The 13,327-nt window shown below is 42.0% G+C and overlaps 1 protein-coding gene across 2 annotated transcripts in view; it reads right to left on the bottom strand.

Moving 5' to 3' along the window:
• atrx (ATRX chromatin remodeler) overlaps positions 1-11,307 on the bottom strand; it is a 43,538-nt gene extending 32,231 nt beyond the window's left edge. Inside the window, exons 1-8 of one of the 2 annotated variants that reach the window (XM_036547736.1) lie at positions 11,113-11,307; positions 8,717-8,817; positions 6,466-6,521; positions 4,931-4,980; positions 4,660-4,787; positions 4,202-4,321; positions 3,230-3,339; positions 1,984-2,051 (exon numbers count right to left, since the gene is read on the bottom strand). In XM_036547736.1, the coding sequence (XP_036403629.1) occupies positions 1,984-2,051; positions 3,230-3,339; positions 4,202-4,321; positions 4,660-4,787; positions 4,931-4,980; positions 6,466-6,521; positions 8,717-8,817; positions 11,113-11,132 (653 nt within the window). In that variant the 5' untranslated portion in view covers positions 11,133-11,307. The remainder of the gene's footprint in view (positions 1-1,983; positions 2,052-3,229; positions 3,340-4,201; positions 4,322-4,659; positions 4,788-4,930; positions 4,981-6,465; positions 6,522-8,716; positions 8,818-11,112) is intronic. The other variant, XM_036547737.1, reaches the window with a different exon arrangement.
• Positions 11,308-13,327: the final 2,020 nt, after the last annotated feature.

Here is a 13,327-nt window from a genome sequence, read left to right as displayed (position 1 = left end):
GGGGCTGTCTTAGGTAAAGACATCGATGTTGCATGCCTTCAAAAATGGCCAATTTTCATAGGCTTTTAAAAGCAGTTATATTCGACTGTGGTCCATCTCATCTTCAACACCATGTGATCACCCACCTCGGTATAATTTTTGGGTTTTTTTGCCTGCGAATTTGTACCCTACCGGGGTAGGAAGACATTAAGTAACCTAGGAAGCCAATCCATGGGCCTGCCCAAAAATCACACCAAAAGACACCAACTACAGGATATGAATGTCCTGTTAACCCAGCTGACCTGGAAACTAGGAGGTAACCTCATGACAAAAAAAATGCCCAGTCAAAGACACTATCTTTCAAACTTCAAGATGCAGTTGGTCATTTCCCCACCCTGATGATGGTCAATCTGTCCTTTATATCCTTTATATAGTACCTTTTATATTCTGTTCCAAAACTGTCTGAGGAAACCTTGCTTTTCCTTTAAGTTACATTTTGTCATTTAGCAGTGGCTGTTATTCAGAGCCAAGCCTTAAACAAACCATGTCTGCTTGACTGATCTGGGACCTGTTATGCTCTGTTGTAATGATGCACTAATCTGTTAGCCAGAGCCTCTCAGCAATTTACACCCCATATCTTTACAGCAAAGCCTTATCTGTGTCTTTGGAGTTTCCTCTAGGGCTGTGTTCTTGCAGAATTTTCCCAGCAGCCACTGATACTACAATCATTGATTAAATGCTATTTAAGTGGGTGCGCATTCTGAAAACAGAAGAGTCATGTCATCAGAGCTGGGGAGATTTAAAAATCTGATATGTGCTCCCGCCTTGATACTGAAATCTGAAAATCCCCAGAAGGAGCAGAAAATGTGCATATCGTTACATTAAAGAGGTGGTGTCTAACAGCAGTGACTAAGGGTACCCTGGCAGGTGCACGTGCTGAATAATAAAAGGACAAAAAGTTCCTTAAAGCAAAGGATTTATTGATTTTGTACAGCAAGTAACATCCCCATAACAAAACAAGGTAAACATTAATTGCGACAAACAACTTAAAAGTGCTGTATATAAACATATTAAGTTTAAGGGACACAGTGAGCTCTTTCAGTGACAAAACTATTACATCTATACACACGTATAGGCTCCTCGTGAAAGGTACAATATCAAACCCTACATGGCTCATTTTGGTGCTTCGCTCAGCCCTGACTAATTGCATGATGTGTGCTGCCTTCAGCCTGGTTAGCACAGGCAAATAAAACAGGTTGCTTTCACCACTAGCTCACCTTTGTCTCGTACCTAGTACACACGTTTTACACAGATACTTACATTCACTTCATTGTTGCAACTATTATCATAATTATACAGGCAATACCTTCAAATCTATGCGTAACAAATATTATTATATATTACATTTGGTCATTTACTGCAGTGTTTCTCAGTCCTACTCCTGGAGCCCCCCTGTCCTGCATATCTTCTATCTATCCTTGCTCCAAACACACCTGATTGAAATTAATGTGATGCTCTTGATTAAATCAAGTGTGCTAAGCTAATCAAAGGTGCCACTGATAATTTCAGTCAGGTAGGTACAGCAGGGAAAAATGGAAAATGTGTGGAGCAGGGGGCCCCCAGGAGCAGGATTGAGAATCAGTGATTTAGCAGATGCTCTTACCCACAATTTTTACATGGTATCCATTTATAGAGCTGGATTTTTATTGAGGCAATGCTGGGTTAAGTACCTTGCCCAAGGGTACAGCAGCAGTGCCTTGGTGTGGAATTGAACCAGCAACCTTTCACTTACGAGCCTTGGTCCTTCCCACTATACTACACCGCCAACCCATATATATGATACATGTGAACATATTTCACATATCTTCACGATATCCAACACCGGCAAAGCCCTACCGAGAGGCTCCACTGCATGAGACTCTAGCACCATCATCTTCACGATGAATGCCTAAGACCTCCTTCTGCTTTCATTTTCTCCAGTGATCACAATGAAAGACATCCTACCTGCATTGTTCATCCATACCGTCTGCATCCTTGCTGATGTCATCGCTTGAGTAAAACTTGAAACATGACTGAAACAAAAAAATAAGCATCACTGCAGCCATGCACGTTGGTATCTACAGCTGCGTTCTCACTTTTTTCTAGTGCAAGAAGGCAAAGAGGAATGCGTAACAGTCGAGATGAGATTCCGCCTAGCCTCTCTGTTTCACACCTTTCTTGATCAAAAAGGAGTTACGAGATTCTCTCTTCAATCTTGGAACGTTGTGCTTTTGCACAACTGCAGAGAGCTGGAAAGCAATAATGCTAAAACTGTGTTAAAGTCTTTTCATCAGTCTTCAGAACTGCTCTCTGGCTATGACCTTACTGCCAAGAGTAGACAGCTGCTCTGGAACCCTTCTAAAAATGCCCTTTTGAGAGCAGCAAGCTAGCTGGATGGCTGGATAACATCAATTTCCAAAATCAATGGAAAACCAAAAGTGAAATTTAGTAGCAGTTTACAGTACAATGTGCAGACTCACTCACTCCTTTCTTCTTTAGCATTCACAGCTTCCCTACCTACCTAGTTCCTTGTTAATTAACTGTAGAGTGTCGATTAAATTAGACTGTTTATTTATGAAGCTAAAATGGATTTTGCCATGGTTAGTCTTATAACTGAGTATTCACATTAGATAGCTTGGTACACATCCCTTACAACTGAAGTGAAGTATGAAAACTGAAGACTAAACCTTAAAATAAGTTAATCAAGAAAATGAAATAAATGGGTACTGGGTAGCAAGAAAGGTATATCCTATAGTAAAAGAACAGCTCAGCCAAGGGTTTACAAGCAGGCAGTGGTGGCATTTTCATGCTTGCAAGTGCACTTCTCCACAGAAAGCAATCGATTGCTAAGCCAGACAGCAAAGGAAGTAATCATTTGCAGGTCCTGCCATGCCTTCTGAGAGGACAGTAGGAGGCAGAAAAGACAACATATCCCCCCCCCCCCTCCCAAAAAATTCCCACATAGCCCAGCAAGAGTTAATTACTTTTGCAACTGCAGCCTGTCTCCTGTGAGCATGAATGAGCTATGTGTATATCAGTTTACTTAAACCCCCAAAATTCCAGTGAAAATCTGTCAGCAATGAAATGTTTGGCATTTTCTCATAAAATGTGAAACGAGCAGAAATCAGAAAGGGGCTTTCCATTGGCTTTTTATCAGCAGCGTCCTTCTGAACAGCAGACCCGCTAACACGACCGACAGGCGGATTCTCACCTTGCAGATCAGCACCTTTAGCACGGGGTGCTGGTAGAAGGAGTCCCTCTGGAAGTGGTTGACCTGCTGTCCGCAGGCAGTGCAGCTGACGATTCCATGCAAGTGATCACCTGGAGCAGACAACACAAAAGCCTCAATAAATCCTGCTTTTTAAACCAAATTTGTCACTTGTCAAAACACTGATTATGTGGAGCTGAAATGTCAAATTTCAGTTAAGCATTATGTAACTAGTAGTATCACCTGAACTACAGCAATCCCTCACCTGCCCTGAGGGTTATGAATGCCCCCCCTGCCAATGCTAAGGGTTGATTGGAAATATGGAGTTTGGGGAACCATGGCTGTCACGGGAACCGTTATCAAAGCCTTACTACACTGTCTGTTTGTTCACTAAGAAAATAATTGTGTACCCAGTCAAATTACACAGTTCTCAAAATGCAATAAATGTTCAATTAACATAATAAACATACATAGACACATAAATCTTGACTACAGTGGTTGACAAAATAGCATATGAAACTGACACCACTGAGAGAAAATCCATAGATGGCTAAACCATAGTGAGGAAGAGACTGCTCTACCACCAGCTAGAATAAAAAAAACTTATACAAGTACCGTAACAGGAGTAAATGGTTTATTTTCTTTCAGCTTCCATGTTTCATAAATTCTCATGCTTTTTTACCCCACATGGACAAATGTACACACCACACACCCCACCAAAACCTTGTAATCACTACTCTGCAATGACAGTTGCCATGTAGCGGTGGCAAGAGGCGGATGACCTCTTACACCATTAGAATGGATACACAGATACACCTGTAGAAAGAAAAGACAAACGGCCATTCACCAGCCCCAAACTGAGACCATAACGGTCTACCCTGGATGTAGCCATTGAGGGGGGCAATGGTCTTAAGAGGGAGGAAAAAAGCACGCCAACTGGATTAAGCCTCGGAGGATGAAGCAGGGGCCACTCACCGCCTCGTTTTCGCAGAGAATCCGTTTTTAATTTTGCAGTTCCTCTGCTGCGAAATTCGGGACCTCGGAAGTCATCTTTGGCTTCGTTTCCCACGGGCTCCGGCCTCACCACCACAGTGCCTGCGGGACGGGAAATGGACACAGACACTAGGCTGAGATCCTTCTACATTTATTTAGAGAGCCCTGTTTTCCCGAGATGCATAAAAATCTCAAAGAGCAAAAAGCTCTATCAACAAAGACCCCAAAAACGCTGAAGAACTAAGTAGGCCTATCGTGCTGAAATACGTACAGATCAGACATTTTTTTTACACCTCGCTCTCTGAATGCAACAGGGGAACGTTTTGTCCCACTGTCAGATCTGCCTGGTAAAAATTTAGAACAGCAACATTTTTGAAACCAATGAAGTGCTAAGTATCACTCCAAAGCATCACTTCTGGGTCTAATCCCTGAAGCGTTACCTTTCGGTAAACTGTTCACATCAAGATTGCCATCTGCAGGATTGCCCGACGTGGCGCCCTCATTCCCACTCTCCTCCGAGATGTCCGATTCGTCCAATCCAGTGTGCTTGGTCACAACGGCGGGTTTCCTGGCAAGTTATTGAAACACCGGTCAATGTTCTGCACTGCTGCAGTCTGCCATCAGGCCTGCCTTCCTGCATGTGCAGTAGGCATCACCACGTGATTGGCATGACGCCATGTTTTGCCAGCATGGAGGGTACACCGAGCCCACCTCTTTGAGCGGGAAGAAGAGGGCCTGACTGTCTCTGTTGAGCTTCCTGGCTGCAAAAACACACAGAATGACAGTACTGAGAGGAACGAAACGATTAAGCATCTTCTTATTTACATTCACAGATACACACCAAGTCGAGAACTAGTCTGGCAACTATGACTCCCTGAACTACGACAAGTGGTCAGACGCTGCCCTTTAAGACATCTGCACAACAATCTGCATAACAAAGAGCACGCAATTTTAATAGGTCACACGCGAAAGAGCAGAGTAGGTGAGTGAGCAATAATCAATAATTTCCACTGAAAGGAGGGGGTAAGAGAGGAGCAGTTATGGGAGGGGCTTAGACAATGAATGCTGCTGGGAGCGAATGAATCAGAGAGGCCTGTGGAAAGTTGAAGGCAAAAATCACCAAAACAAGTGAGTCATGAAGGAAAATGCCCTATGCCTTCTGCAGGGACAGTTATGAACCGAATGCCCCTACATAAAGGATTCAAGAGTTTCATTTAAAGGCTACATTTAACAACAATTCATTTTCTATAGATTAATATTTATAATCATTACTGTTACTGTCAATATTAGCAACACTATTATAATTCCATACAGCAGGTGTTCTTTTTCACAGTGCAAAGTTAACTGTGTTTCCCAACCTTTACATAAAATGGTTTTAATTTTTTTTTTTTAATCAAAGCAGAAAATGAGCTCATTGGATTTTTTTAGACTGTTCAGAGACCCACAATGTTACACAGCACAGGTACAGATGAGGGTCACACTCCAGCAACCTGCTAGAGCCCATAGGCATCGTTAACACGGCACATTCCTGAAGCAATTGTGCGTTCAGTCCATTTATACTACAAAAGACCTCCAGCAATGGAAAACACACAAAACTTGTGCCATTATCTCAATCTCCAGACAAGTGGTCGTCAACCGTACAGTGATTTACTGGTCAGCACATTTGCAAAATATGTATAAAGTAAGGAATCTAGCAGAAACAGAACAAAAAAAAAACGTCTGGCTGGAGACTTGGCTTACACTTTTTAAGGGCTTCTGTAACCAGTTTAGTCAAATGTAAATGCATTCTCTTAACATTAGAACACATACCCTTTTGTGACAATCACAGACAAATACAGTTTTCTAAATTTGGACTGAGCAAAACTCAGCCCAGTAAAACTTTCATTCATTCAATTCAACCTGCCCTGCTGCGGGAAGAAGGGAATTTCAGGTATCACTTTTTTGTGTTTTGGTTCACACAGTTTCCTTTTGTCCCAATCACCACGGAAACCAACACAAAATTTAATCTTTGAAAAAAGCCAGAAAGTACATCAATGGGTGATCATTATAAAGATTTTCAGAATGTTGTTAACGTCAGTAATCTACAATACTTGTGCCACACATATCACCAGTAAAAATATTAAACCACTGCGAGCTGAGACTATACTTTCACTGAATATGAGCGCTACTGAGATGGAGATGCAAGAGAGCCCCCTACTGTCATAAAAATATACACAGGAAAAAGAACGAAAAGTGTCACCAAGTACCTCTTCCATGATTTGGTCTGTATTGTTTGATTCACTGTAAGCTTTGTTCAGTTCACCTGTAAATGGAAAACAAAGACAAAATAATACATCTGTTCAGTCAGTTATCAAAGATTACATAGTTTAAACACAGTCAGAAAGAAATCTGAGACCACGCAAATCACATTTAGACTTACATATTACCAAAGGGATTGAATTATGTGACAAAAATAATTCTTAACTTCAAGAAACCAGAAATGGTAACATGCCCTGGAGCTCCTCCAGCTGCAAGGTCATATGATCCAGCTCCTTTGTAAGCACATCACTGCAGAGAACCACCATCTCATTGGCCCCTCAGAACAGGGCAGAACTGCTGGGTGTACCATGTGATCAGTCACATGATCTGTTCCCAGTTTCACTGACTTATGGGGGGGATGGGTTTTCTAATGTCAACACTGGAACAAGGCAGAACTGTAAGGTTCTGTTTCTGGGTGCTTGTCTTCAGCTATTTCTGTTCAACTGCATGAGAACCATGCTATGTGGAGCTGTGCTAATTCAGCCCTATAATAAAGCAGGGCCATGCTAATTATGTCAGAGTGAGCACTATCATGTTTCTTCAAAAAGATGGCAAACACACTGTCAGAAATCAGAAAGGCAAACAGTTGTTTTCGGGAACAATACCTGCTTCTCAGATTAATCTATCAAGTATTTCCAGGTCGCTGGCTGAATACACAGTATGTCTGAAACTTAACCCAGCTCTTCATTGGACAGTTCGCTCTTCTGCTTGCTATAGACACCAACATTACAGTCCAGTCTGCACCAGCAGTGTTTAAACCGCACCAGTTCGACACTACCAGTGAGTGAGTGCCATATCTGGCAAAACTTTGAAACAACAGCCCCTTTCGCCAGTGTTCAGCAAGAATGGCAAAGGCACGCATCTCATTATATGGGAGCCACACTGACATTGGAAGCTGAACAGACAGGCATATACAGTGGGGCAGCAGTGTAGCATAATGGTTAAGGAGCAGAACTCGTGACCGAAAGGTTGCCGGTTTGATTCCCTACTGGGGCACTGCTGCTGTGATTGTAAAAACTGCTGTAAAAACTTACAGTCGCTCTGGACAAGAGAGTCTGCTAAATACCAATAATGTAATGCAGACAACAGCCACGATGCGCTTCCCAGCAAATGCTTTACCATTCTAGTAAGCTGTGAGCTCATATTTAGATGAGAGATCTAAGAAAAGATTATACATAAAACACTGCCAGCGAGGCGATGTTGTGACAGTCTTTGCAAGCACCCTGCTTTGCAGCTTGCATGGTCTGCTGTCTGGCAACCTGAGGGCAGACATTTTCCCCCAAAATACCTAGCTACCTTTCTGCTATTTATATCAGAAGATTGTCTGTCACCTTTTTTCAAGAAAATTCATACTTTTTTAATCTCCCCTGATTGGTTGGGGTTTTCAGTGGCTTTGAGTGGCAGGGAACAGTTCTTTGGGTGGGGGGAAAAAACCCTCAATGGAAACAGGAATGGGAACCCTGCCAGCTTTCAGCTCATGGTGCTTAGATCTAGTTCTGCCTGGCTCCACTTCTGACAGTGGACAAGTGGCTACCGTGGTACTACAGAGGGCTTCATCCTCGAAAGTGCAGATGTGTGTTAAGGGTATGGGGATTTTCACAAAGCCCACAATGGGGTGAACTGCACAATGCTATCCATGGATTCATGAACTAATCATAGTATTTTTCTAGCAATCTGGGATCTTGCTCAAGCAACAGTATTGTTTTTTTGCAACGCCCAATGCTTTCCTTCATTTTCCTCCCAATCCAGTCTGCCCAATTGCATCATAGAGACTGCCCTCATTGCTACAATAATCCAGGAGAGCACAGACAAACACGTGCTCTCCTCGGAAACCTGTCATGCTAAGACTGCCAGACATGTCAGAGGAAGACACTTTCAGCTTTATACAAGCAAGCACATGATTGACAAGTTGGAGCCACTCGTGTCCGATAAAATGGAAAAACCCTGGCCGACTTACCCACCCCTATCGCTTGAAGAATGAAGCCAATTTGGTCTGCCACTGTGTCCTGGTTGTCGTCACCTAATGACACAGCCGGAACTGAACCCGAGCTGTAGAGCTCAGCCTGCTTTCAAAGTGAAAACCTCCACTACTGAGCTGCTTGGGAATTCTCAAGCAACACTGACCACACAGTAGCTAAAACAACTATGGGGTTTATGACACCTCTCTCCCCCTTCACTAATGGACATACTGTCACTTACCATGAGAGAGTTTGGGGACCTGGAGCTCACAACTTTCCTCTTCAGATGAATGGCCCAAGTATTCATGAAGTTTTGTCACTAATGTATTCAACTTGCTGGTGCTGGCAGAGGATGTGCATGGTTGGGTGGAGGTGAGAAAAAAAATAACACCTTCAGATGTCACTGGATTAAATATTTAATAATCAATTAATTAAAAACTTACAACACCCAATCTCATAACATGCTTATTATTATTAGCTGTTATTATTGGCCAAGGTTATGAAACTTTGTGGTGAATCACATTGTTATTATTGTTATTATCATTATTATTAGCAGCAGTAGTAGTAGTATTAGATGCAGAAACTATTATGCAGGCATATTTACCCAGACGTCAGACAGGGAATTAGTACATACAATGAAAGCAGAGTACAAAATTAACACAAATGTAAAAGAGCAGCCATTTTGTTAATAACTAACAATTACTCCCCCTGATACTCAGAAGCAACAAAGAATGAGTACAAGTGGAGTCCAGAAAACACATAAGCAATTAAGTTACAAGTTATCAAGTGTAGCAAATCTAACGTCTTACAATTCAAAGTAAGAAACTACAGCTAAATACTTAGTGTCCAAAATACAAATGGGTTAATAAAACTTCACCAGAAAAATATTTATTCAAAGGTACCTCTGGGACAGAATGAGCATCAAAGGTTTTAGACAGCGTAGGCGATCTATGTATTCAATGACAACACACTGCTTTTCTTTTCTCCCACAGAAATCCTGATTCACATGTTTAGTCCAGTTAATTTGGGCGATTTGGGTAATCTGACTGAACACAAGTACCCCCATACATAGTATCAACTACAGAACTTATTTTACATCTACAAAAAGCCAGATCACAATTTTGAGAAAACTGGAGCTTCTAAAAAATGTCCATTAGAACATGAAATTCCCCCACATGTATAATTATAAAGAGGTACTTCCCAAAAGGGAAGCCCTTTGTTTTTTAACTATTCTTGAAAACTCCCTATCAGAAGAAAACGCCTAAAGTAATTACATGTACCCGTCTTCTATAGTGCACGGTGGCGTTCAATAGCTTCTGCAAAGATCTGAGCATTAATTATTTTCGCACACAGGTAGCGAGCTACACGTGATCCCAACATCTTTATATTAACCAAATATAGGAGATCTTTGTCATTAGCTACAGGTCCGAATGTTAAAAGAAAAAGGCTGAGTAAGAACTTCACGTCACGCAAAAGGCACCGCAATCTGTCAATAACAATTGAAGTTGTCTGCCTGCAAACACGGATATAGCTATAGCTAGTCATCTACAAAACATTCGTGCAGGATTCGGACATTTAAGAAAACGCGCCGTACTCTTCTGATCCAAGAAAAATCCGGGACAATAGAAACCCCTGCCTCCCTGACTTTTGTCATGCGTCTTTAGCGTCGTAGCTATAAATCTCACGAATCCTAATAAATGCAGAGATGCTTGAATGCTAGGCAGCAGGTACAATACTTTCTTTTACATGACGTCAGAAACATATGCATTTTGATCGCATTATCCTTATCCAATACAGAGTACTTTACTATCGTTTCAGGCTGTTGTCTAGATAGACAAAAGGCTTGCGAGCAGAATCGCAGAATATCGCAGCTCACTACAGCCCGTCTTGACGTGTTTGTTTATATTTGCGTCATCACATATAGCTACCTAGCGGACCTAGATAGCTAATCACACGGTCTGTCTTGACTTCATTAGCTAGTCAGCTAATGACTACCCATGAAGATTGCTGCTTAGCTCAGGCATGAATTTGAAATTGGTCTGTGTTGGCCAGCTAGTTAGCGAAATGCCTTCACGGTAGAACTCAACAACTGGCTAGCTACCTTGCTACCATGATTTGATTAGATCAATTTGCTAGGTGAACAGTTACATCTTATGATATTCGCAAGATATCAACGTACCTAGCAAAAAGCCGTAACCTTAAAGTCTCAGTACTACATACCCACAGTTCCAGACATTTTACAGTACCACACCAAATCTGATGGATCGGTCGCATTAAAATCTTGCAACCATGCACCGGCATGCATGCAAGCATGCATATCTGCCCCCTCCCCCTAAATAAAACATAAGTCAGCAAGCTAGCCTGCTACATGAAACTTCACAATTTCCCTCCAACTTTTCCTTTAGAAAACACTGTACACATCGGTTGTGATTTGGATCATTAGGCTACAATACAGCAAACCATAGCCACTGTTACAAATCGATGGCTACCCTGCAAGTTACGGTAGCAGCAAAATGCCGGCTCTGTTGCTAGCACCGGTAGCTAGCTGGCGATGCAACTAGCTTGCTACCAAGCTAATGCATACGGCAGAACATGACGGGGAAAGCCTAAAAAACCTTTCTCGAGTTCCACACGTACCTGCAGATCTCTGCCGTCATCTCTAGATGGTCTGAGACACGTGGCGTGTGCGACACCTTCCTCCAGGGAGAAAGTTCATGGGATTCTCACCAATCTATGTTTCGGAGAAAAATACGGAATATTGAATTAACCCGATCACAAAAGACAAAGCAAACCCGCCATCTTGCCGGATGGCTGCAGACGCACTAAAATGGCGCATCCTGCTCAAATCTTAAAGACCACCCCATTGGTTAATACGACGGGAAATTCTCGCTTTCTGAATGGCCAAGGCGTGTTGCCTTCATACATTGGTTAAAAAATACATAATAAAAAGTGCGCTATCGGAATTGACTGGTGCACGAATTACTGTACAAAGAAAGTTCCACCTGGTTGGCCGGGTCTTATTTTTGTTTCATTCATTTAACATTTTTTGCGAGCACAATTCGTTTTTGTCATTGCCAGCGAGCCTTTGTGTGAGTGGCCCAAGAAAGACACACAGAGGATAGGATGGGATGCAGAACAACTGTGCCTGTGTGTGTATATGTGTGTGTGTGCGTGCTGCTGTTGGGGGGCGGGGGTAGAGTCTGGCGCAGTCACTTACGGTAGCTGGCTAGTTCACAGCATCTGTCTGGGGTCGGTGACTTCTGCGGCAAATTTGTATTCCAGTGTTCTTGCATCGTCAACACACAACCACAAGTACACAGTTTTCAAGTACAGTAACAAGTCAAATACATCAGCGAGAAGAACAAATATAAATATTTATACAGTTGAAACGCTGCTGTAAAATGCTGCATGTTTCTTATTTCTTGGAGAAGTAGTCTATTGATACCTAGCTTTCTGCAATTCCCTTCCTTTCCTTCATACGCGACAGTTGAAAGGCTCTAACCTGTATGCTGCGTGCGGTTGAAAACTGCTGCCGGCCACATCAACTCGATCAAGGTCATTCCCACGAAGCAATTATATCCAGGGTCCTAGCCACAAAGACTTATGAGCTGAATAAAGACTGCTTGCGTAGATAGATACACATATTTGAGTAAAACATGGCAACGCAACTATATCCTCGTATGTGTCTGTCTGTCTGCCTGCCTTTTATAAATAAATGATCAAATCGAATGGAAAAATATAAGAAATATTTAATAGGCATGTAAATCAGTTAGGTCCGAGACTTCTAGCACAACGTTTTGATTAGCACAAAGAACAGCAAGGTAAATGAATACAGATGACCAGGTTTAGCTTACAACTGGTATATTTACCAGCTGTAAATAAGGTCATATTTAGACTATTCCAAGGGCCAGCAGATAGAGGCCATTACGTAGATAATCCCTCTTATCTTAAATATCCCAAGTTGTGAGTTTGTGTACTTGTCTGCACTGCACTACACTGACAGTAGACAAGTTCCAATCCATTACTAATGCTGGTAGGATTTCCTATATTATATTTATTTTAAGATAGAGAAATCTGTGTTTGATTTGAAAGAGAGCGGAATGGAACACTTCGTAGTTATAGTATGATATAATCAATTGGCTCTCGAGAGAATGAAAACCCACAAAAATCCTTGAAGTTCTACTTATTACTACGGAACACAGCCGCTAGTCTCCTAGGGATAACCAAAGTTTAAAAATTTAACAGAAAGTCTATATTGTTCATCATCATCACCTGATGACATTACCAGGACCAAACCCATAGAGCTCAGCTTGTGCTTAAGGTACACCTTAACCATCAATCTACTCAAGAGCAGTGAGTTATCCATAGCTGAAGGCAAGGGAAGCAAATAAAACAGGGCCCCAGTGCTTTTCACACTACATTCTTGTCATTTAGCAGACACTCTTACCCAGAGCAAGTTACAATCTTTATATGTTATCCATTTATACACCTTGCCTAAGGGTACAGCAGCAGTGCCCAGCTGGGAATCAAACCAGCAACCTTTCAGTTACTAGACCTGCTCCTTACCACTATGCTACACTGCTGGTCCTGCTGCCCCAGGCCAAAACCAACCAGGTTTTAATGCCTGCAATGTAGTTTAAGGTTTAAGGTAATTGCAGCAGATCCTGATGATTTTTTTGCTCTTGCCAGAGGGATTGAGATCCTGCACAATAAATCAAACCAATCAATCCTACAATGATTTGTGCAATGCCTTTAAATTAGATGGGCACATTAATCGGAGAGACCTGATTACTAACAGCATCTGTCCTTACAGCATCCATTAGGGGACAGTCTTGCGATCTCAGTGTTCAGT

The sequence above is a fragment of the Megalops cyprinoides genome, chromosome 16 (genome assembly GCF_013368585.1).
Source record: "Megalops cyprinoides isolate fMegCyp1 chromosome 16, fMegCyp1.pri, whole genome shotgun sequence".
In the NCBI taxonomy this organism is placed as follows: domain Eukaryota; kingdom Metazoa; phylum Chordata; class Actinopteri; order Elopiformes; family Megalopidae; genus Megalops; species Megalops cyprinoides.
This window is presented reverse-complemented; position numbering and strand designations above follow the sequence as displayed.